Source organism: Bactrocera oleae, chromosome 3, assembly GCF_042242935.1.
Source record: "Bactrocera oleae isolate idBacOlea1 chromosome 3, idBacOlea1, whole genome shotgun sequence".
Classification (NCBI taxonomy): domain Eukaryota; kingdom Metazoa; phylum Arthropoda; class Insecta; order Diptera; family Tephritidae; genus Bactrocera; species Bactrocera oleae.
In genome coordinates this window covers 68846304-68869805 of record NC_091537.1, presented here as the reverse complement: position 1 = coordinate 68869805, position 23502 = coordinate 68846304, and the positions used below count along the sequence as shown (strand labels likewise).

General features: G+C 31.8%; 1 protein-coding gene across 5 annotated transcripts in view; it reads right to left on the bottom strand.

Moving 5' to 3' along the window:
- The window catches only part of nrv3 (nervana 3), an 85848-nt gene extending 62629 nt beyond the window's left edge, over positions 1 to 23219 (bottom strand). Inside the window, exons 1-2 of one of the 5 annotated variants that reach the window (XM_036361814.2) lie at positions 23128 to 23219; positions 15738 to 16163 (exon numbers count right to left, since the gene is read on the bottom strand). In XM_036361814.2, the coding sequence (XP_036217707.1) occupies positions 15738 to 15867 (130 nt within the window). In that variant the 5' untranslated portion in view covers positions 15868 to 16163; positions 23128 to 23219. Of the gene's footprint in view, positions 1 to 15737; positions 16216 to 23032 lie in introns of all 5 variants that reach the window. The other 4 variants (XM_070106796.1, XM_036361811.2, XM_070106798.1 and 1 more) reach the window with 4 other exon arrangements.
- Positions 23220 to 23502: the final 283 nt, after the last annotated feature.

Sequence of the window (23502 nt, the reverse complement as noted above, 5' to 3'; positions counted from 1 at the left end):
AGGATTTGCACACGCCCACAAGTTTAGGATGCTACACACCCTCAACGCACGACCCTGCCTTTTGCCTCTATTGCTTTGCATACCTGGAACTTTAGTTGGCGCTCTGTGTAATCTTATAGCTTAAGGTTTTCATATTTTTATATTGATTATCTTTTTCTTTGCTACTTTTTGCTAAAATTTTTAACTTGAGTATGCGTAGTCCTTGTGCACTTCCGTTGTATCCTTTTTGCGGTGCTTTTGCTTAGCTTTGAATATGCGTCTTCAAGAAAAAAAAAAGACTATTTTGTTTCCCCCTTTCGTATATTATATCCATTCAATTATTTGTGCTTTACTCTCTTTTTTTACTTTTTCCATTAAGCGCATTGCTTTACCGCTCTGGTTGAAATTTTACATTACTGAAAGTAAGCTAACTGCCAGATGGGAATTTTTTTCTATTTTGAACGAATTTGTTTGCTCTTCAAATGCACTTCTTGAGTGCAAACATTTTTTAAACGAGAAAACTCAGTAAAGCGACTCAAAGGATACAATGAAGAAATGCTGGAATTTAGCAAAGTTGGACTCACTATCGAAGATGAGAATAAACTGCACGCTTTCCATCCAAGTAAAGAGCATTAAAATCTCCAGTGAATTAATCTGAGTTGCTCTTAAACTTAAAAAACGGAGAAACGTATATAATAGTTGTGCAGTTAATTCAGAAATTTGCAAATGAAATATATTTCGCCGTTGAGCTAATATCTTTTACGGAACATAGTGTCCTTGATGGCATGTTTTATCATATTTCGAAAACAAAACCGTTCTCAGTAATTCATTAAAAGATAGTCAGCTAAAGAAGTAAAGCCTTCCAGTTTAGGGAATGGAAACGAATGCATAAGTTAGGTATAATCATCGAAACCTTTCCCAGCTTATACTTCTTATTTAAAACAACAGAATACTTGATTGCTTAACTCAAATAATGAAAACGATTTTACAATTTCTCGTTTTCTTATGTTATAATATCTGTCGTACTTGTTCTGGTAATGTTTGTTACTAAATTAGAAAACACTAATTGATCAAAAAGTGGTTCTTCAGATGAAGTGCCGCTTTGTAATCGAGATATAGACGTTGCTGTATAGTGCGTGGTAAAATATGTGAAAGACTCTTTGGAGCTTTAAAAGTTCTGCAAATGAAATTCAGGAGCAACTTATTGAATCTATTTACAAATATGATTGCATAATTATTTCTCCATATATGTAGTGATAATAAATTTGGTTCATGGTTATCATAAAACTAAATAACGGTGAACAATTCTTCGCATAAGATTGTGGACAAAAGCTGCCTAGGGTTAAGCTACAGGGTATGAAGAAGAATAATAAGTACCATTTTGAGTTTGATAATTAAATCATGGCTCAAAAAAATGTATGTATTATATGTATTTAAAGCAATGTAATCATTAATGTAATGGCTTTTTAAAATGATCATTATCATTAAAGAAATCTTACAATGACCAAGAATTACTGAGTAGATAACTGTGTTAAGTTATTCAAGCTATCAACCCGAGTCTGAATCTGCATATATGCATTTTAATATTTCTGTCTCTTAGAAATTTTAACTCTACATATTAGTACATACATATACAAATAAATACAAATTGGGCTTCCCTTATCGCAATCGTAAATAAATGAGCTGTCAATTGCATTTATGAGTTGTGTGAAAATGTGATAAGGCACAGCTAAAAATTATAAATAGTGTTTCGGTGTCTTCATTATGGAGCCGCAACATAAATACAAATACGTATTTAAATATATGTCGATTTCGAAAATGCAGGTCAAATTATAATGTGTGAAGGCACGGCGATTATTTGTCATAATAATTAAATGTACGTGTATAGACAAACGCAGTGTTTTCAGAATATTCCATGCCGTTCTTATTAAATATGACACTGTTACATATACATTACATATGTGTGCTGATTATGATAGATTGAATTTCCTATTAGGTTATTTATAATGGTAAATATATACAATATTTTAAATATAACCTGTACTACCGTGATGTGAACTAAATCTCCTTGAGAACTGAATTAACAGGCATTCCAAAATCTTAGGTATTTTAGAAACCTTACCTTTACACTTTTCTTCGCTATTATTTTAAAATTTTCATATTAAAGAAGGAAATCCCGACAAGCTTCGTTGGGTGTCAAACACATTGGTTTAGAATTTAGCTTAATGCAATATTATGGTTGTCTTAAAGTTATCAATAGATGAAGACAGAACTTGATCAAAGCGCTAGGCAAAATTTTAATTTTTGACAAATTAAAAGCTTCGCAAAACAAAGGTTTTTGTGAAAAAATTTACACTTCAAAGTGGCTTAAAAAAATCTAAATTACTATCCAAAATTATTCCTTTGATCATTCACTGACAAATATATACAATATAAGAAGGTGGTGTGAAAATTTTATGTCGTTTAGTACATCCCTTTCAGAGACATTTTCCTCACCGACTTTGAAAACAACCTTTCAGGAAAAACCCGTTTAAAGTTTTGAGAGCCAACTACACTAAAGTAAGAAATTCTTGCAAATACGCTCATATTTCATATTTGTCGGTTAAACTTCAAATTTTGTGATATACAACCCATAAATTAGCATAAAAAATCAATTTTTTAAATGCACAAATTGATATAACCCCTTAATACAAAATTTCGGTATAACCAGACTTTTGCAGTCGAATTGTGCTCTAACTGCAATTGTGGCAGTAAATATACCAGCTCTTTCATGTTTCTTACCTTTTTGTACTGAAAGTGGATACATATGTATGTGTTTCCTCTTCCATGTCATAATATTGCGGTGTCAAGTTGAGAATGCTGTGTAAAGCTTATCAGCTTTGACAGTAACGATATACTATATACAAGCGAACAATCCACTGCAGCATTTCATATTTTTCCAGCTGACAATGTGTCAAACGCTATAAAGATGAAAAATACGCAAAGAATACGCGTGGCAACAGTATAAATTTCACAAAATTGCGTGCATGCTTTGTTGTCGCGTAGAATAAATTGAGTAAATTTTCGAAGTAATTTTAAAAAAATTTTATTTAGTTTTGAGTTTTCTTGTTTTAATAATTTTGATTAGATTTTTCTTTTTTTTTTTTGCAAAAAATGAAATCCTACTCCAAACTTACAAAATATTTGACTCGTGAAGTTAGTACCGTCTAACAAAGACATGATTGAGACCAATCATTTTTGCAATTGTTGCTATTTACAAGTACTTTCCCTTTTGTTTTTGTTAATATTTTGATTTGAGTACTTTTTTTTATTATTTGAATCATTTCTAAATTAATTTTTTTTTCTGAAATAAGTCTCCTCGATATTTCGATTGTTTTTCTCCTATTAGGAACAAAAATAAATTCAAATAACTAAAAATCATTAAAATCTCTTTAGACCTTCTTGAATTATGAATAGTGTAACTAACCCGACTTTGCTCAATTTAATTACATACAATTTAATTACATCTATTTCGTAATATTGTATTTCCAGACGTCTGTAAGAATTTGAGCACGTGCTTATTTCAAATCAATTTCAAATCTTTTATTGTTTCTTGTTTACTAAATATATGGAAAATAATGCCGTCAAACAGCTAATTTTTCATTTGCTGACGCATTTTAATTGACAAACAATTAAGCGGGGCATTGGCGAGTGATAGTCAATTTATTTATTTATATCTACATATACTTACATATGTATATATGAGTACATATGTATGTATAAACTTCTGCAATGTCAGTGACGTCTGTGGAAAACACGGCCGGCAAAAATGCAGAGAGTACTATAAAAGAGCAATTAACTGTGTATATGAAGCTTACAGTAGATATGAAGGCTATTGGCATTTAATTAAAAAAATATATCTTTTCGAATACGTTCATATAGTAATATATGTGTTTGTACATTAGGGTACTTCAAAAAACGTTTTTATATTTTTTTTAACTCTACCTTACTAATTGATGTGACGAAATCCTCTCCAAGCATAAGCCAAAAATTTTCGACGATAAAAAAAATTAATAAAAATTTTTTAAGCACCCTAATGTACTTACATATACTATACGTATTAGTTGCATTGACGAGGAAAAATAAAATTTATTAAATTTTTCTCTGGAGCAGAGATTTATTTGTAGTTGCTTACAGCAGCAGTGATTTTGTAACTAATCTTAAGTTATTTTTACAATTCATGATATGAAATTTCTTGAATGCAAACAATAATTTATAGCTACTGCTTTTAGCTATTAATTAGAAATTAAATCATATTCTATTCGGTTTTTATTTTAATGAATCATGCTACTATAGTAAACAAACTAACATTTGATTAAATCGAAAACTATACACACATAAATATATACATACATATATATACAAAGCAATTTCATTTGTTTACAATTGAATTAATTATTATTTGAGAAAAAAATATTCCGCACACAAATTTTGTATACACAAGCACATACATATGTATGTATGTGTTAAACCGTATGTAAATATGTCAGTACATATGAACATAGTCAAGAATGTTCTTCAAAAGTGAATTGAACATTACATTTTTCATAGAACAGGCGAAAGTTTGATTTTATTTCCAATAAAATGCATTTCCAATGAAACTCGTTTCAAGTAATTTAAGTAAGTCAGAAAGAGATAAATAAAACTGTAATATTTAAAAATGTATTTTGAGTTTGCGAATTTAATTATTTCATATTTTCATTAGTATTAAAATTCATATCTGAAAAAAATAATTATAAAGTGTATTTTTTTAGAGGTATAGAGCTTTGAATTGCAATAAAACAACGCTAGATTATTCCATTGACATGAATTTTATTTATCTAAAAGATAATCTTGTGGCATTACATGTTAAATATGATTTTTGGCATATGACCGCCACGGCTGGCTCGGATGTAGTCCAATCTGAACGTCAAATTTTCGATGACTTTTTCCAACATTTGTGGCCGTATATCGGCAATAACACGGCGAATGTTGTCTTCCAAATGGTTAAGCGTTTGTGGCTTATGCGCATAGACCAATGACTTTACATAACCCCACAGAAAGTAGTCTAGCGGTGTTAAATCACAAGATCTTGGAGGCCAATTCAAAGGTCCAAAACGTGAAATTAGGCGGTCACCAAACGTGTCTTTCCATAAATCGATTGTGGCAAGACATATGTGTGACATATTGCGCCGTCTTGTTGGAACCACAGCTCCTGAACAACCATGGTTCAATTCAGGAATGAAAAAGTTAGTAATCATGGCCCTATACCGATCACCATTGACTGTAACGTTCTGGCCATCATCGTTTTTGAAGAAGTACGGACCAATGATTCCAACAGCCCATAAAGCGCACCAAACAGTCAGTTTTTCTGGATGTAACGGTGTTTCGGCATACGTTTGAGGATTAACTTCACTCCAAATGCGGCAGTTCTGTTTGTTGACGTAGCCATTCAACCCGAAGTGCGCTACATCCCATCAAATGACGATAAAATGAATGTTCAGGCGTGAGTCTATACATGATGAATTGCCAAACCAAACTGAAAATAAATCATTTGACAGCTGTTCGCCATCTTGAATAGTAATGTCAACTTAAAGTTGTATACCTCCAAAAAAACACCCGTTATTATTTATGAATTTCATTTGCACTAGAGAACGAAGTACATATTGTAAGTAGACCTTCAACTATGAACAAGTTTCTCCATAGCTTCTCAAATAGCAAGTAAACTAGTTTAAGCGGACCGCAATATTGTTGCGTACAGTTGATCTGCAAATAGTTTCGGAGATATAAGAATTTTGACTTAGTAAGCTTCAAACTCGTTTTACTCGAAACGTCGGTCAGAAAAATGTCGACGAAATAACTCGACCGATCGACTTGAATCACGACTAGACACCTTTTTTCGAAGGTCCTCCTAGATATCGGCTTCGGAATCAAGGAAAATTCAAATCGATTTGTAAAGTACATTAAATTCTGTAATTCTAAAAATAGTGAATGTTCATATGATACCCTCTGAGCGTACCTCTGACATATAATTTTCACAAGAAATCTTCTTACAAAATTCACTAGTCTTTCTTCAAAGCTGTACCAGGAAGTAACAGGTAGATGAAATAAAAAAAAATATTTTAAATCGTTTAGTGGGGCCTCTTGTTTCTGGATTTAATGAAAAAACTTACCATAGTAAATATCTTTTTACATCATCAGAAAGTAGAGATTTCAAATAAGAAATTCGTACCGACTTAGAAAAAAAATGTGACATGTGAGTTTCCAATTGAAAATTTGCAATATTGAATCAAAATAAGATGAAAAAATAAATATTTGAAATTTCACAAAGGTTAGTGAAAGAAAAACAATACTTGTAAACCAAAAACTTGCTTTGCTTTTATTTTTATTCTATTCTCTTCCTTTTCCAATGGGTTTCACCCTACTAATATTGATTTTGTTTTCACAAATTATGCACTCTGGTAATAACACTTTAAAATTTCTTCTGTGTTTTTATTACATATGTATCTTGCTTCTTTTTTACCCTATTTTAATATCATAACTTATGAAATCAAATGCTCTTCTAACTCTTGAAATGCTTATCAGTTTTATTATATGGTATTCGTACCCTAACCTACGTATACAAGTATGTATGCATCTTATCTCATTATATCCTATTCTAAATAGTCGATACAAATTTCTTCATATTCCATATTGTCTAACCACATATCTCCCGTATTCTCTTTATATTGTTCTTTTCAGACTTCATCATTATTATAATTCGCTTTCCTTCTCGTATTCACTTTTGTTTAACTTCTTCCATTTATTAACCTATTTCATTTTGCAAAAGAGTTCCCGTCATTAACTAAAACGACTAACGATTACGTATGTATATTTTTAGTCTTTCCACTCCAATTACAAACGAGTTGTTACCGCTGCATTCAAGTAATTTAGCGACTTCTGCTATGCAAAAGTGTGGCAATTATTCAAATTGTTCTTTATGTAAATTTAGTGGATTACATTTCCGGGCCAATTTTCTTCCTTGATGTTACATTCCACTCGCAACTTCCTATTTCCTCTCAACTCCATCACGCCTCAATGGAATCCCAGGCATTCCTTCTCCTATTTTCGCCGTTCATTGATAATAGCTGTAAGCCAATTTATTTTCCTTGGCATTGACTGCAGCTATTTGTAAAGCTGAAATTAAATATCTACCACCGTCCATGGCTGCTTGTATGCGCTTTCTCCATTCTCTCCCAGTTTTGCTTGTCATGACGGCCCATTCATTCGAAAAAATTACGAATAATGCATGAAAATCGATCTATCAGCGCCAGCTGCCTAACATCATTTTCATCTTGTACAATTATATATCGCACAGTAGTATCCCGACTACAGTAGCCAACTTCAATAAAAGAACGCTGAATAACTATTGTACATGGCATTGAGTAAGCCTTACTTACTGTTGTTGTTCGTAAAAAATGTCACCAATTGCAATGAAATATAACAAAGTACATTAGCAAAAGAATGGTTGTAGTTATTGCAAGAAAGAATTGTGCAAAAATTGCAGTGAAAATAAATTTCCTAATCAAAGTCGTGTTTATACATACATATGTACACATACTATATGGACACACTGTAGTTTGTGCAGTTGACTCCATCTGGTCGCAGTGCGGTCTGCAAAATTGATTGCAAGCTAATTGCATTATTTATTAAATTGCTGACGTCTGCAGTGCTATTTTTCCAATCGAATGAGCTGATGCAGCTGATGGCGCTTATCTCCTTCCATTTATGTCTCATACTTCGAATCCTCTAAGATTATACTTGTTCGCCATGTAATGCCTTTTTCATGTTTTCTTTATGGTGGGCATTAAATTACATGTTATCGCTTGGCTGGTAATCATCCTGATTTAAAATCTATTTTTAGAAACTTAGCAGCGGTGCCAAAAATATATTATATGTACTTGTGTAACTGAAACTGATATTTTCAAGGCTCTGAAGTGTGTGCTTATGAACCGTAACCTAAAAAGTTTATTTTATATGCGTAGAGAACTGCTACTAGTTCGGTAATACACGTGAATCCTTATTACGACAAAAATTACTTTATCAGAGTATTGGACCAAACAATTTTTTCAAGAGATTTAGACTCCTAAATCGAAAGTTTTGCCTTCAAAGTTCAAAACTGAGCTCATTGAAAAGAAATATTTTTATTTATAGTACATATATATATTTAAACCTTAGAAACGTGCAGATTATCCATATTTTGCTCTTATTTCAATCCCTAAGCAACTCCGAAGCCTTTTTAGTTAGTGAAAATGTGAAATAAATACTTCGAGGCGGTTTTCAAACATAGAAGGTATTTTTGTGACATGTGTTCTAGATTATATTAGTACATTAGGCTTAATGCTAATTACTGCAACGAAGATCACGAAGATCCCACTTGGACAATTGAAACACTGATTCTGTGTGATACAAAAACTTTTAGCTATACTTTACTTTACTTTAATCTAACAATGAAGGGCTGTGAGCCTTTCCGAATCTCTTGAAGGGCTGTTCATTTTGTTCCTAGTCAATGCGGCTTTTCACCGATATGACATCCAAGGTGTTTGTATCTTAAAACTACCAAAATATTATCCATAAACTTAGAGCCATATCAAAAAATGTTTTTGCTAGGGGTTGTCGGATCATAGAAAAATAAGGTGTTATTAAAAGTCTCACATAGTTCTCTGTTGGATTTGCCGCTAAAGAAATTTGTTTTCAAGTCTAATAGGCGATTTTATCTCCAAATTCAATCAAACATTTCTACATGCATACATGTCAAAAATCACTAATGGAACCGTGAAATATAATATTTAACGTATGGAGTACGAAGTACTTGGCCAATATCTCGACAAACCAAAGTTACAGAGTCCTACAAAAACAACAGAAAGTTTGAAAAAGTTGTTTCCACAAAATAATACAATAGTAAAGCGATTTTAAACCGGTAAGATTTTCATCTATAAATTAATTTAAAAACCTCCACCTAAAATGGAAAAACACATTACTGCAAGACTGTCGGAATTAATTATAGTTGGGTTATTATATATTAATTTGACCTCTTTGTCTACTACTTTCTATTTTACAGACTCATTTTCTGATAACAAAAAAGATGTTACAAGCACACAACTAGGTGGATGTCAATGCTAAAACAGCCTTCGAATATGCTTACCTGATCGTTTAAAGCAGTTAAAACACCATATGGACTTCTTAAAAATCCACATACTTCCTCACTCAACTTCTATTTTCCAACTCTAAATTTTTTAATCGCAGATAATAAAACAAAGAAAAAATAAATGTCAGCCAAACTTTTTGAAAACCAACAACAATTTTATAGTTTCACATAGCAATTACGCCTGAAATCGCGCTTTAAACTTTCATAATTAAATTTTGTTGTTCGTTTTTTGCATTGAAGTGCATACTAATTAGCAAGCGCAGTGACTGTGAAACTGTTAGATTTGTGAGCTTTTGTTTGCGTTTGTTACCTTGACAAGGTGTTTTAGCAACAAATATGGAACGTAAAATTTTATAGCAATTCGTAGCGAAAGTTTTTCAATTAGCAAAGTAAAATTATGCAACGTAAGTTCAGCACTTTTAAGTATCAGAATATTAATTTACGGACATTTTATTGCCATCTGCGACCAAAAATTTATTTTATTTAATAGATATGTATATAAAAATGTATTTATATGCATGATGTATTTTTTCCTAACAAATTAAATGATTTCATTCATGTATTTTATTTTCTTATTTATAAAACTAATTTTATATATTTAGTTCAAAACTGAATATAAGCGGGAAAACGTATGGGGCAGATAGCCACCAGTTTAAAGGGTACAACTAGTGTGAAATTAAAAAAAACTAATTTTTTCATATTTCATTACGCTATCCCTTTAAAAATAACCTACTAAAATTTCATCCACGGCGAAGCCCGGAAACACTGCAGCAGTGTATGGTATTGTTAAAGCGCCTACGGAGATTCCGTGTAACTCAAAAAAATTTTAATTTTTTTCTTCCAAAATTTACTGTACAGCAATTTTTATTAAAAATGAGCAGTACAGTTGAAAATAGCTCTTCGATATATAGAAAAATCGGAAAAAATACAGAACTTGTCATATTAATTCCCTGTCTTGTTTTACAAAGTAGTTCTATTTTCTAATGTGAAGTTTATATTAAAAAAAATTTAAAAAGATTTAAATAAATAAATTTCGCTAACATTAATTAAGATTATTGTCAGTATGCATTCAACGTTATTTTTTAAAATATTTTTTTAAAATGTTGCCATAAATTTTTTAATAAAACTGGAATTTTTCTTTATGTTCAGTAAATTTTATTGTGCAAAAATTATATGACTCACTGGACATTTATAGTTTCTAATTTCAGAAAGCCTTTAGAAAACTATCGAAATATCGAGAGTTCTTTAACTAAAAACAAAATTCTATATTATTGTCATTAAAAACTGCTTCACATATTAATTCCCTCTTGTTTTGAAGAGAAAAATATGTTTTTGAAGACCACTAGATAAGTAAAGAAAAAAATGTAAAACCATTATAGACAATTATTTTTAACGAAGGAGACACCCATTATTAATTAAATTAACATTCAGTTACAATAAAACAAAATTACTGACATCAGCATTCGTATTTTCCAAAAATATGTTTTTGCAATGTTGCCACTTTTCAATCAATGTTTTAATTTTAATGTTTAATAAACTTTGTTGTTCAAAAACTTAAAAATATTTGTTATATATTTAAATATTAATATATATGAGTAGGGTTGTCCCCGTATTTTTCAATTTTTTCCAAAATTTATCATTAAAAAGTAAGAAAAAATGTAGCTTTCCGTTTGTTTCATGTTTTTTTTTATGAATCAGCGATTACTTACTACTTACACATACGCACATAATACTATATCTGCATACAGTTGAACATAACATTACAGTCGTAGACTTGTGTTCAAATCTTCCACTACATCTAGGTTACGTAAACAGTTATATAATTTTGGAAATTATTTTCATTTCTTCATTGTCGGTAACTACGAATAAAATAAGCGCAACAAGACGTCCTCAAAAACTTCTAAATAGCATGAAAAGAATGTCACGTAATATGTATTATAACAGATACAATACATTTTTAACCTACTTATGGGTACAAACATATTTGCAAGCGGTTACATTTGTTGGAGGGTTGTAAGAGTATAACAATTGTAGTTGTTAAGTACGACAGACAGCCTGTAAGCCGTTTACTCGAAAAGTAGTCATTTTATATATAGTATACATATGTGAAATGTACATACACATGCATATAAACTATACATACTAACATTGATATTGAGTTGTCTTCAGGCAGCCTTTCTTGTCGGTTGTCAAAAAAAGTTTTTCAATTTGATTATATCAACACCAACAAGAATCTAACTGAAAACTATTATTTTCCATGTTTTGGGCATAAACAGTTATTCAGCGTAGCACTTACAACAACAATATTTTTTATATGAATAATATTTTGTTGCTTATGTTTTGGCATTCACGTCCATAGAAATGAGGTTAGCATTGATTTTCTATTTAATGTTACACAAAACGTACAAAAATTTATATGCGCCTAAGTCCTCATCTATTTGATGAATCTTATAAATATATATCTAAAAACATCACTATAATTAATATAATTCTCGTTGGTAAAAAGTCAGACCTATTTTGAGATTTTGAGTAATATTGATTTTCCGAATTAATAAATCTGACTGATCCAGATCCAAAACAATAAATATTACTTTATTCCAATTAGGTGAATTTCCACTGTTCTACTGCTGGAAGGGATAAAATGGAGCAATACATACCTTTTATGCTCGCCTCAACATTTTTCTGGTTTTGAGTAGTTGTCAACGTTGTATGGAGGAGGGTGAGGTGGAAACATCCAGGCACTTTCTCCTCCATGGTCCAGCCTTTGCAAGACTGAGGCTGAAACATCTCGGTAGTCGTAGCTTCGGCGGACCAGAAGGCATAGCCGAAACTTAACGTCAGTTTCGGCAATGTCTTCTGGTCTCAACAAATTTGTGATTGGCTCAAAGCGCTTTATCGATTTATAAGGGTCCGATGAATTATTATGTAAGAGTTTTAGGTACCACAACGGACCGGCGTTCTAAGCTGTCTAAGTGAGATCCCTGTTAGTATCGATCTCTTAACCTAACCTGACCATTTTTGTGAAAAAAATTTACCACGCTTTAGAGAATTACACACGGAATTAAATTAAATTTATTAAAGTACCCAAAACCTTTACTTTTAAAAATTTCAAATTGAATGAATATAAAACCGACAATATTCATAAATATATTTACATAATAATTTGCACCCCAAAAATAGAAACATTTATAAACAATAAAAGTCCAAAACAAGTTAGTAAGGGAAACAAATGGTGGATAAATTTTTAATAGTCATGTGCTGCAAACATGAAACTATCAAACGATTAGTCATACGACAACAACATCGTTATGCACTATATACACATACATACAAGTACTTATCAATATTAAGAACAACAACATGGGTGTTACGTGACAACCTAAAACGACTACATATACCACTTGCTAGGCCCTTAATACATATTCATATAGAAAAGTGGTCACAACGCCAACTCCACTCGCAGTTGCAGCACAAAGTTTCGGTTAACCCCAATCACCACACTAGTGTTCAATCTAATTACAGCTGTCTGAAACTAATGTATTCCTCATATATACAAGTATAATATAAGTACATATATGGTATACGTACTCTTTTACTACACCGAATATTAGACAACTTCAGCCAAGCAACCCCACAAACAAACACTTTTCCAAGCAATCGATCGATTTAATGCGTGCGAATATATCGCAGGCAACAAATAAATATATGTATGCGTGTTACTATGCAGATATTACTTATGCATGTTTGATTTCGATTATTGGGGAGCTTCCCAAACTCAAATTCTTTAATATTTTTTGTTTGCAATAGAGGCTCTGTAGGAAAAAACTGTTATGGTATTAAACAAATTCACAGGGGTGTGATAATTCTGAAGTTTTTGGTGAACATGCTCTAGCTAAGCCACATGCCAAAAGTGATTTATGTAATTTAGAAGTTGTGATTTTCGCTTGGAAGACGTAGAACGTCCTTGGCCGCTAAAAAAGTTTGAAGATGAGAAACTTAAAGCATTACTCGATGAATATTGTTGTAAAATACAAGAAGAGCTCGCAGAATCTGTGGTAGTCACTCAAGCCGCCGTTTAAAGGCAGCCGGATACATTTAGAAGCAAGGCAATTGGTGCTACATGATATGAAGCCAAGATTCGTTGAAAGATGATTTTGTATGTCCGAAATGCTACTTGCAGTTACAAAAGAAGTAGTTTTTGCATCGGATTGTGACGGGTGACAAAAGGATTCATTACAACAACCCTAAATGTAAAAGTTCATATGTTAAACCTGACCAAACAGCCAAATCAATGGCAAAGCCAAATATCCATATTTGATCGCGTCAGAAGAGTGTGCTGTAGAATGACGATGCCGACAACAGTTTCAAATTAAAGCTAACCAGAAAGCCAGGGAATCAAAAATTGGTTTGATTCATCCTTCAGATGGAATCCACAAACTGCCAGATAGATATGAAAATGTTATAGTTTTAGATTGGCAATACTTTGAATAGCACTACTGCGTATTTTTTTGAATAATAAAATATTTGAAAAATTCTATCTTAGGTCATACTAGACATTTTTTCTTTGGCAATGCCTAGTTTCTACCGTTTAATTCGTTTGGGTTAAAATCCAAAGCATTGAAAAGGTTTCATATTCAAAACGAAATTTCTATATCGAAATCTAAGGTTTAAAAAAATATATAAGAGAAAGAATATAATGTATTTTTAAACTCAGCTAAGTAACTTTAATGTATAGAATAAACCTACAACGCTGCTTTTTGTTGTTAAAATTTTTATTGGTACTGTGATAATGATGCTATTTTAAAGTTTAACATAGAAAGAGTAAGTGCGACCTGGCATTGAGATGCTCAACTAAAATTATTTTTAGAAGATTTTTAAAGATATTGTATTATCACTGCGACATTGTTAACAAATAACAGTCTTGTAATTTATTAAAAATACTGAACGGGGAAATTTATTTATAGCCGAAGGGAAACAATTTTATTCATACTTTAATCTCCAACTGTAATCACTGGATGTTCACTAAAACTGCCCACAATGTTGTTTTCAAGCATTGTTTCTACGCTTGTGGCGTCAGAATTATCGTGTGAAATAAATAAAGTTATCATGATTCGCATGCAATTTTGCAATTTATTTCACTTAGCATTGCCAATTTTTTTTTTTTGCGAAATTACTAGTAAAATGCAAAGTTTATTGTGTGGAAACGTTATTTATGAGTATACTTTTCAAATTGTTAGTAGAGCATGACAAATAGAGCGTTAGTGAAGGTCGGCAGTTCGTGAGTATAGAAAATGATAGATAAAATAGGGAACCTACGATGGCACAATAAATTTAGAGAAGGGTATAAACTATACTCCATAAAAACTATCCAAATATTCTCACTATTTCCACGTAAAATTTTTCAAATTATTTATAACCTCTCTTCAGTAGAATACAGTTATCGCAATGAAACAAGTAATGATTGAAGAACAGCTGTAATCATCTTGAGATATCCAATAAATTTAATTCGCTCTCAAAACTTAAAGAGACTGAACTCAGGTACTTATCCTAACATAGCTCTATTACGCTATATATTTTCGTTGAATACTGGCGACAAAATCTCTCTCGATAACCAACCTCAATTTTTAATTTGGACTATTTGGATTTGACTAACTGCTGCAACCATCACAATTGAAGTTGAGTAGCGGCCATCATTCTAAAAGTGGTTAAATTCTTATTTTTTAAATTGCAAAAAATGTTTTTTTACGAAAATTGAGAATTTTATGAGCGATAATTATCTAGTTTTCGAATTTGGAGGAGATATTTCAAATGAGTAGAGTAAGTTCTTTAGGTATTCTAATAAAGTAATAGTTATAATATATAATAACATTTTTTTAATATAGCGAACGATATTTTTTATCCTCCTTATCTGTTTTCTATACGTTTGGCTTCGTGTTGACTATATAAGTAACCTTTTTGTATAGATACAGTTATATTTTATTATAATTATTACACAACCACAATCAATTTTTTATCGTAAACAATAAATGCAATGTATCGAACGTAAAGTGATTGTTTCGATGGTTATCTGTCAAATTGAAACCGTCTGACAGTTTAATAAGCTTTATGATAAATCATAACTGACAGTTGCGTGTGCTAAACCTCCAGCTGTCAAACAATCAATATATTGATTGTAATACAAGTATTCGCATAAATATAAAGTAAAGCCCAATTATATTACTTTTATATACAGAGAATGTATCTATAAACGTTTATGCTTATAAATAACTCGAAATATTGATTTATATTATAAGCGCTAAACAAATATTAACATGTATGTGCAGTATATAGCCACTTTAAGCTCACCAAGTAAAAAACATAAAAAAAACCTTCAAAATTTTCTCAAAAACTTTTTGCGTAACCCTTACATGCTTGGAAACCTACCAAATTCTGCGAAAAAAAACTTTTTTATGTATGCTTTTCATATGTCCTAAGTATGTGTGGTTACCGCACATACACCCCCATAACCCTCCAAAAAGCACAATCAAACTTATTCTTCTATCATAGTACTTACCCCAACTGCCTCCTGTTCGTCCAAGGCATTGGCTAGTTTCACTGTTCCATATGAATTTTTTGAAACCCTCCCATTTGCCCATCTTTGGCGGTGGTGAATAGTATTGCTCTGCTATCTTCTTGTCGGCCATTTTTGCTGTCTTGTGCTTTTTTAGGTTAAGCTGTTAGTGAAGTTGTTGCTTTTGGTTTATTTTCTACTGCTTTTTCTTCGGCTGCTTCTTCGACGGTTCCTAACGTTTACTACTATAGTTGCTCGACTTCTGTTGTCTTTTATTTATTGTTGTAACTGTCTTGTCGATTCGATGACTGATCTGGCGTAGCAGTTGAGAGGGTTTCTTATTTTTTAACTTTATACACTTATTTTTTGTAGTATGCAAATGTTTTTAACTTTTATTTTAATTTATTTTCTTCTAGTTCTTTGTGTCGCCTATTTTTGTTGGTAATATTTAAAGTTTATTAATTATGTCATTGAAATAATACTTTATAGGATTATTTAATATTTAACTTTTTGATTAGTAAACTTGTTTTTTCGTATAACAATAAGCAGTTTTATTGTTTTTCTGTTTTTATTGGTTTTAGCTTTAACTTTTCTTATTTTACGGAAATATTTTTAATTTATTTAAAATTTTTATGAAATTTTCTTTTATCTCTTAATCAACTGGGTCGAAACATTTTTATTGTTTTCTATTTTTGTTATTTTCACTGGTATGTTAGTCTTAGAATATTTTCTAAATATAAGTTTTCACTGTGTATGCTCCGATTTGGCTATTGCAATTCGTTAATTTTGAATATCAATGCTGTTTCCACCTATAGGATTATAAAGTTTCTTTGTTAGTTGAGTTGTGCGTACTATCATCAGCTCAGTGTGTGTGCGTGTGTTAATTAAGGTTGTTATGTAAAGTGTAGTGACTGTTACTTTTTCACCAAATACAAAGCATTACTTCACTCACACCGAGAGCTTTCACTTACACTCATAAGATGCACTCCTCTATATTTAGCTTTATTTAAGACCTTTACCATTACTTCTACATTTAATAAGGTAATTCATTCACTGGCGCTGAGAGCTTTCACTCACACTATGTGTTAGCCACACTCTTCCAAATTTATTTAGCTTTCATTAAGTCTTAACCAATTTACACATTTAAAATTACTTCTTAATTTAATACCAACTTTCATTCTTTAGCAAATAATCATATCAAAAGCATTCAGGCAAATCGCAAACTTTTACAAAACTTATCGACTTTTCACAACCTTAGCTTTCGTTTTACATTTACAGTACGAAACAGTTTAAGTTGTAGAGAGTTTAAGTTTAAGTAGTTCAATATGTTTTCAGTTAAGTTTTGAAAAAGCTTCCAAAATTTCTCCGTCAAAGTATTATATACCATAAGCTTAGTACTATTGCTTTCTGATAATTTATAAAAAAGTTCGGTTGAAACAGCTTCTAAGATTTCTACGACAAGGTATTGTATAAGATTGATACTAATTCTTTCTGATTTTTACAATCATAGAAAACTTTTACTTTCTCTACTAGGTACCGTAGAAGTTTAAAAAAAAAAACTACTTTTTCTTGACATCTACCTTGTAATAACATCTCCCACAAAGCATCATTTTTTCTTTCTAATAGTCAAAACTGTTGAGAATTCGCCGAACAGCGAAGTAACAAAATTTTTTAAATAATCAGAAAGTTGATAAATAGACAGATAAGAGGAGGGATTAGGCATAGATCATATGGTAATAAAGGATTTCCGCTTAACTCGGCAAACTCGGAAGAAAGTTAACAAACTTGATGGTCTCAACCTCACTAAAGTGGAGTATTTTTAAGAAGCTTTAAATCAACTCCAAGAACTAATGCAGAAAACAGATTCTGAATGATTACTGGTTCTTCGTTAGTCATTTGGCTCCTTAAGTTCAAGTCGTGCCCAAATACTACGTTACTATGATTTTCTAAATTGTAAAAAAGTAGAAATATCTAATACTCGTTTTAAATTAATTTTTGAGAATCACTAAAGAAATTTTTCATTACATTGTTTCTTGCCAAACTCATGAGTTTCAATGTCAACTTTGACTTTTAAGAAATAGAATTTCGTTGCCAACTTACATAAATTATAAAGGCATATTCTCAAAACTTGTACTAGGCACTTGAGAACAAGCCTCCAGGAATCATATAACGTCTCAATACTTCAAAATTTTCGCTCCCATATTAGATGACACATATACATACATACTGACACATACATGTTCGATTGCCGCTATACACGACCATGAGTTCCACCCCAAACCATTATTATTACTTTTTTTTTCTTTAAACTAAAGTAACGTTCTTTAAATTTTCCTTACACCAAACTTTTTACACAATCAAAGGAATTTTAATAAAAAATAATTCAACTAACTTTACTACCGCTGCTGCGCCGCTACCATTGCTACCCTCAATAAAATAACTGCCACTACTAAGCAACTAACGGACTGACGCTACTGCTGCTGTTGTCACACACAGAAATTACGATTATGTAACAGTGCACACCGTGTAAGAGGCCGCAAAGAAAAACGCTGAAAATTTTTCCACACCAACAACGAACGCCATAAACGATGGGAGATCGAGAAAGAGCATGGTCACGAGTCATATACATGAATTGTAAGAAATGCCGTATATGGCGAAAGCAATGAGAGAGACACGATTCACCAAAAGCTACAACACTGGTTTCATAAGCAACCACAATGCAAAGGGATAAATTCTGGAATAAGGAAAATGTACTAAAAAATACTCAAAAAAAGAGCTTAAGAAAAGAGCTAGTTGTAAAAACTAATAATGGCTGAAATGAGAATAAATGAGGTTTAGAGCTTACGCTATAGGTGTGTGTACTAAAATGCCAGAAGCAAATCTGTGCACAATTGTGAGAGAAAAATGAAGGACGAAGGATATGAAAAAAATAATATAATGGAAAACTGGAAAACAAGTGTTGGAAGCAAGTCGAGCAAAGTAGCATAAAAACTGATGTGGTAAAATCTGTGCAGACCAAGAATGCTGTAATATACTTATTTGCATCTGTACATATATTCGTTTGTGGTTATAGTATATTTTAAAAGTTGCAAATTATTTGTGCTGGAGAACAACAAATCGCCAATGTTATTAAGTTATTATTTTTGGCATGCCATATTTTAGACTATTTATTATAGTTACCTAGGCAAAGTATTTGTGAAAATCAAAATAATGGCCAAGACCCATCAAAGCGCTAGTTAATCGTCACCCAAAACTTATTGTTTCATAATATAAGTTAAGAAAGAATTAAAAACATATGTTTTTTCATGGTGCAATACTTCCGATTAAATTACCCCTTTTTGCTTTAAAATTTATACAGAGGGATGTGATAAAAACAATTTCCCATGTGTCTTTTTGGGCAAACAATTTATTCAAAAACAACAAAATAAGTAAAAATTTAAAACAAAAACTTGCCAATAAATAAATAAAATAAAATAGAACTTATGTTTAGAATTTTGAATCCTACATGATCAGTTTTTTGTTAAAACATTTTTTAGAAAAAAATATTTAAAATACATATTATTACTTAATTTTCAAACAAATAACCCTAGCCGACAAATGTCGGAATAAAATAATAGATTAATAATAATATATTTCAAATATGATTCCTATTTTCTGGGATAATGATTGCCGTAAAGGACAATAAAATTTGTTTACAAAAATTGTATTTTTCGTTCTTTACTTTACAAGTGGATGCATGGTGGTGATATTCAGAGCATTTGTATATATATATATATATATGTACATAAAATATAAAAATTGAAAAAAAAAATTTCTTAAAAATCTAAATAAAAACTTAAATGAATTTTCACTTGTAGGCCATGGTACGGGCAATATCTTCTCGTGAGAATTTTTAACTTCTAAATATTTTCGTTTTTAGGCTGACAAAGGCATGAAAATCTCTGAAATATTAACATGTTTTTTTATATTGATATAAGGAAATGTCATGGTTAAAGACAAAAAAATAATGGAAATAATTATCTTTCTATATTTCTTCATTTGTTGAAGACGTTCAAATTTTATGAATACAATCACCACCATAAACTAATTCTAGAGTCATCTTGACTCTATAAAATATAATATGAAAGAGCACCAATACTGATGGCAGTAGTAGAGTACTCAGAAAACTAGTTGAAAGATACGTTCTAGTTGCTGTTAATATAGGGGAATTCATAGTTGTAGCATACTATTTACAGCCCTAATTTAAAATTACTGGTAGAAATTCCTATTGTTAAAGAGCTTCAAAATTATTTCCTGACTTTCAAATTTTTGTCTAACGTTAATAATGATTTTATAAGTTGGGGAATTTAATGTCTTTCGAATTGATCTGGATTATTTAATATTTTCCTACAAAAATTTCAAGCAATAAAACTTTGTTAACACAAAAAATTTTGTGTGTCTTTAATTTGGTCTTTGGGCCTTAAGCTATACAACCAACCCTTCTTCTATACTGATTTAGGTCAATACACATTTACTAAGGTAAATAGCTGATTTGCATTTTATTCTACTTTCAACGCTTGCATTAATACCCTGACTAGGTCACGCAGAACAGGTTTTTCACCTCTTCGCTTGATTGCATACTAAGCAAAAATTGATTGCAAAATTTAAATAAAGACGTTCTTTACACTTTCAGTCATGTATTTGTGACATGGAAGCTTATATAAAACCCATTCCAAAGGTGCTAAAATGACAGCGAAAACAAAATTCATTATACCCTGTATTAAGTTTTCCACGAAGTTTGAAACACTCAGAAAGAAACGTCGGAGACCCTATATATATCACCGATATCGGACCACTATAGCATATGGCTGCAATACAAACTGACCGAACAAAATCTAGTTTTTTATTTGACATGATATCTTCACAAAATTTTGCACAGATTATTATCCAAGCCCACGCTACAATTTCTGAACATATTGTTCGGATCGGATCACTAAAGCATATAGCTGCCATACAAACTGACCAATCAAAATTAAGATGAAGACCATTTTATGCTATAAGAAAGGCACCTGTGTAGGGAATTTTTGCTTGTTTTGATTTTGGAATAAAGAAATCTGAAGTGTAAATAAAGTATATTCGATAAATTAAATTTTAATTGGAAGAAATAAATGGAGAGATCAAAAATTTAAATAGAAATATTTATATATATATATATAGAAATGTAAATATATATAATATATCTGTCTATATATATATTTTATATATTTGTACATATGTTAAATTTTTCATTGATTATGAAACATTTTCCCCGCTGAGTATTTATTAGTATGATAGCACTTGCAAATGAAAATTGTATAATGGCGCACAAAAGGACTACAGAAAATTAATATTCGCCATTCGCGGCTGTTGGAAGTATCAAAGATAAACCATCGCCGCATTATTACCACACAATGCAATGATGACAAGTATAATGATGACTTTAGGCAACATAACGGTACTTAAAAGCAGCACGGTTGGCATGTGACAGGGTATGGCAATACCAATGGCAGCGAAAATAAATTAAAGACAAAAGAACAGATTAAAAAAGTTTCAAATAAAAATGAGCGAAACAACTTTGTGTTCATATTTTGCTAAAGGCTTACGATTGCGCAAGTGTGTAGCGGAGTGCAGCGAAAATATTTTCAAAAAAGACACGTTCACATGATGGCGGCAAGAAAGCTGCAGACCAGCACGGAAACGAACGAAACGCCATGAAAGGAGAAAGCAGGAAGGAGGCGGGGCATATCAAGTCAACAACGACGAAGAAGACAATCCTAGAAAAACTGGCTAACTTTTCATAGACACACACACCAACACATACAAATATACATACATATGTTCGAGGATATGTGCGAGTAATGAGCGCACGAACAGCGCACCGACTTCCAAGCGTTGACCAAACATGTGAGTAAATGAAAATTCGTTAAAACGAAAATCCGAATTTCATAAATTCGTCAGTCGTTATGTAGTATTGCGACCGAAAATCGGCTAACGATTTTCGTTAACGGCATCAGAGGCCAAATAGAGCAATGAAGCGAATGTAGCAAGACTTGACGAACGCGACGGCCCGAAAAGTATACATACGAAGACTAACTTAGCCTGGCGGCACCAATTCGTTAGCTAACACATATACACTTAAAAAAGCACATACACAAACATATATTTATGTAGATATATAAATGGAAGTGCACGCGTTGGAGTAGTCACACTTGGAGGCGCGTAGACACTGACACAAAATGCGTGTCACTAAAGCTGTAGCGAAATTATGTATTATCCTTGCTAGGTGTTCGGCAATTGTTGGCTAGTAGGAGCAGCCACTCGAGTGTGCCGCTACACTCTTTACTCATAGTTAAATAAGACAAACTGCTTCGTTTGTGTAGCATGCTCTCGTTCGTTCACTCGCTTTGTCTCTCGTGCTATCGCTCTTTCTCTCTCTCATACTGTTGCAGGATATTCGTGCTAACGCTGAGGCGCCTGGTTCTCAAGGAAACTATTTCGAAATCGGCATAGCATATTTATTAAGTTTAATTTTACATAAATTGAATAAAATTTTGCTATAACCACACTGAAGCCACACCGTTATATAATTTTTGGTTTTTTTGGGAACTTTAGAAAATGCATAAGGCTATAATTTACGTTTTCCCCGAGCTCTCTACCCTGCAGCATAATGTGATATAACACATATATTTATTCATGGCTGTCCTTGAAAGTCCTTTTTAGTTTCCATACGAATTTAAGACTACACACAGAATTTTTTTCTTTTTTGGAAATAAGTTTTAATTAACAAAATAGCTGCATAACTTGGCGAAAAATCGAATTTCTGTATGTATTTGAAAACTGACTTGGATATCATTTTCCTTTTATACTATTTTACACACACGCACACATTTATATAAAACATACAAATGCACACACTATTTAAAAATCACACAAAACCTAGTTGTAGCCACTTTTGCAATTAAAAATTTTAATTTTGTGCACAAGTTTTTCACGCCTTTCAACCAATGTCAAAAAGTCCTTCTTCAGTCAGAAAATCCTTCACAGTTTGATTTTTTCACGTTCGATTTTTCACCAGGCTTTATGTAATTTTCACGATATAGCGTCAGGCGCGCATTATACAAGTGCGAAAGAGAAAGAGCGAGCGCCGAAGACCGAACATATAATATCCAGCAGGTCCACTTTTATGAAAATTTTCACAAAGTTTTTAGTCTTTTCTTAAAAAACAGAAACTGCACAATTTCACTAAAAATGTTTTTTTATATATCTGTATTCGCACGCACCCACACACACACTGATAATAGTATAAGTATGTATTTTGCAGAAGCCTTTTTTGTTGTATATTTAATCCGCACTATACGACGAGTCAAGGAGCTACCGTTCACAGTTAAAACGCCAATGGTAGTGTCTTCGCTGCAACTGACCGAGACGACTTATCGTACGCTTGCTCTAAGCTATGGCAAACGGCACCGAACACTCTATATTATCGCTGCGCTGCTTTGCGCTATGCTTCGGCTGGAAGTAGTCGCTAGAAATGTGCTAAAAGTATAGACGCAGCAGAGAGTGAGTAATGTAATAGATTGTTTGTGAAACGAAAGCTCTTGCATAAAGCTTTCAACTAGAGCAGACTCTGGTGGCAAATTCCAAATGAATATTACCATATGTGCTTAAAGTTTTTGCAGTAGTAAGTAAAGGTAGTTTAGAGGTAGGTAAGAATATTAGAATGTGATGAAAATTTGTTTAGCTGAGCTCA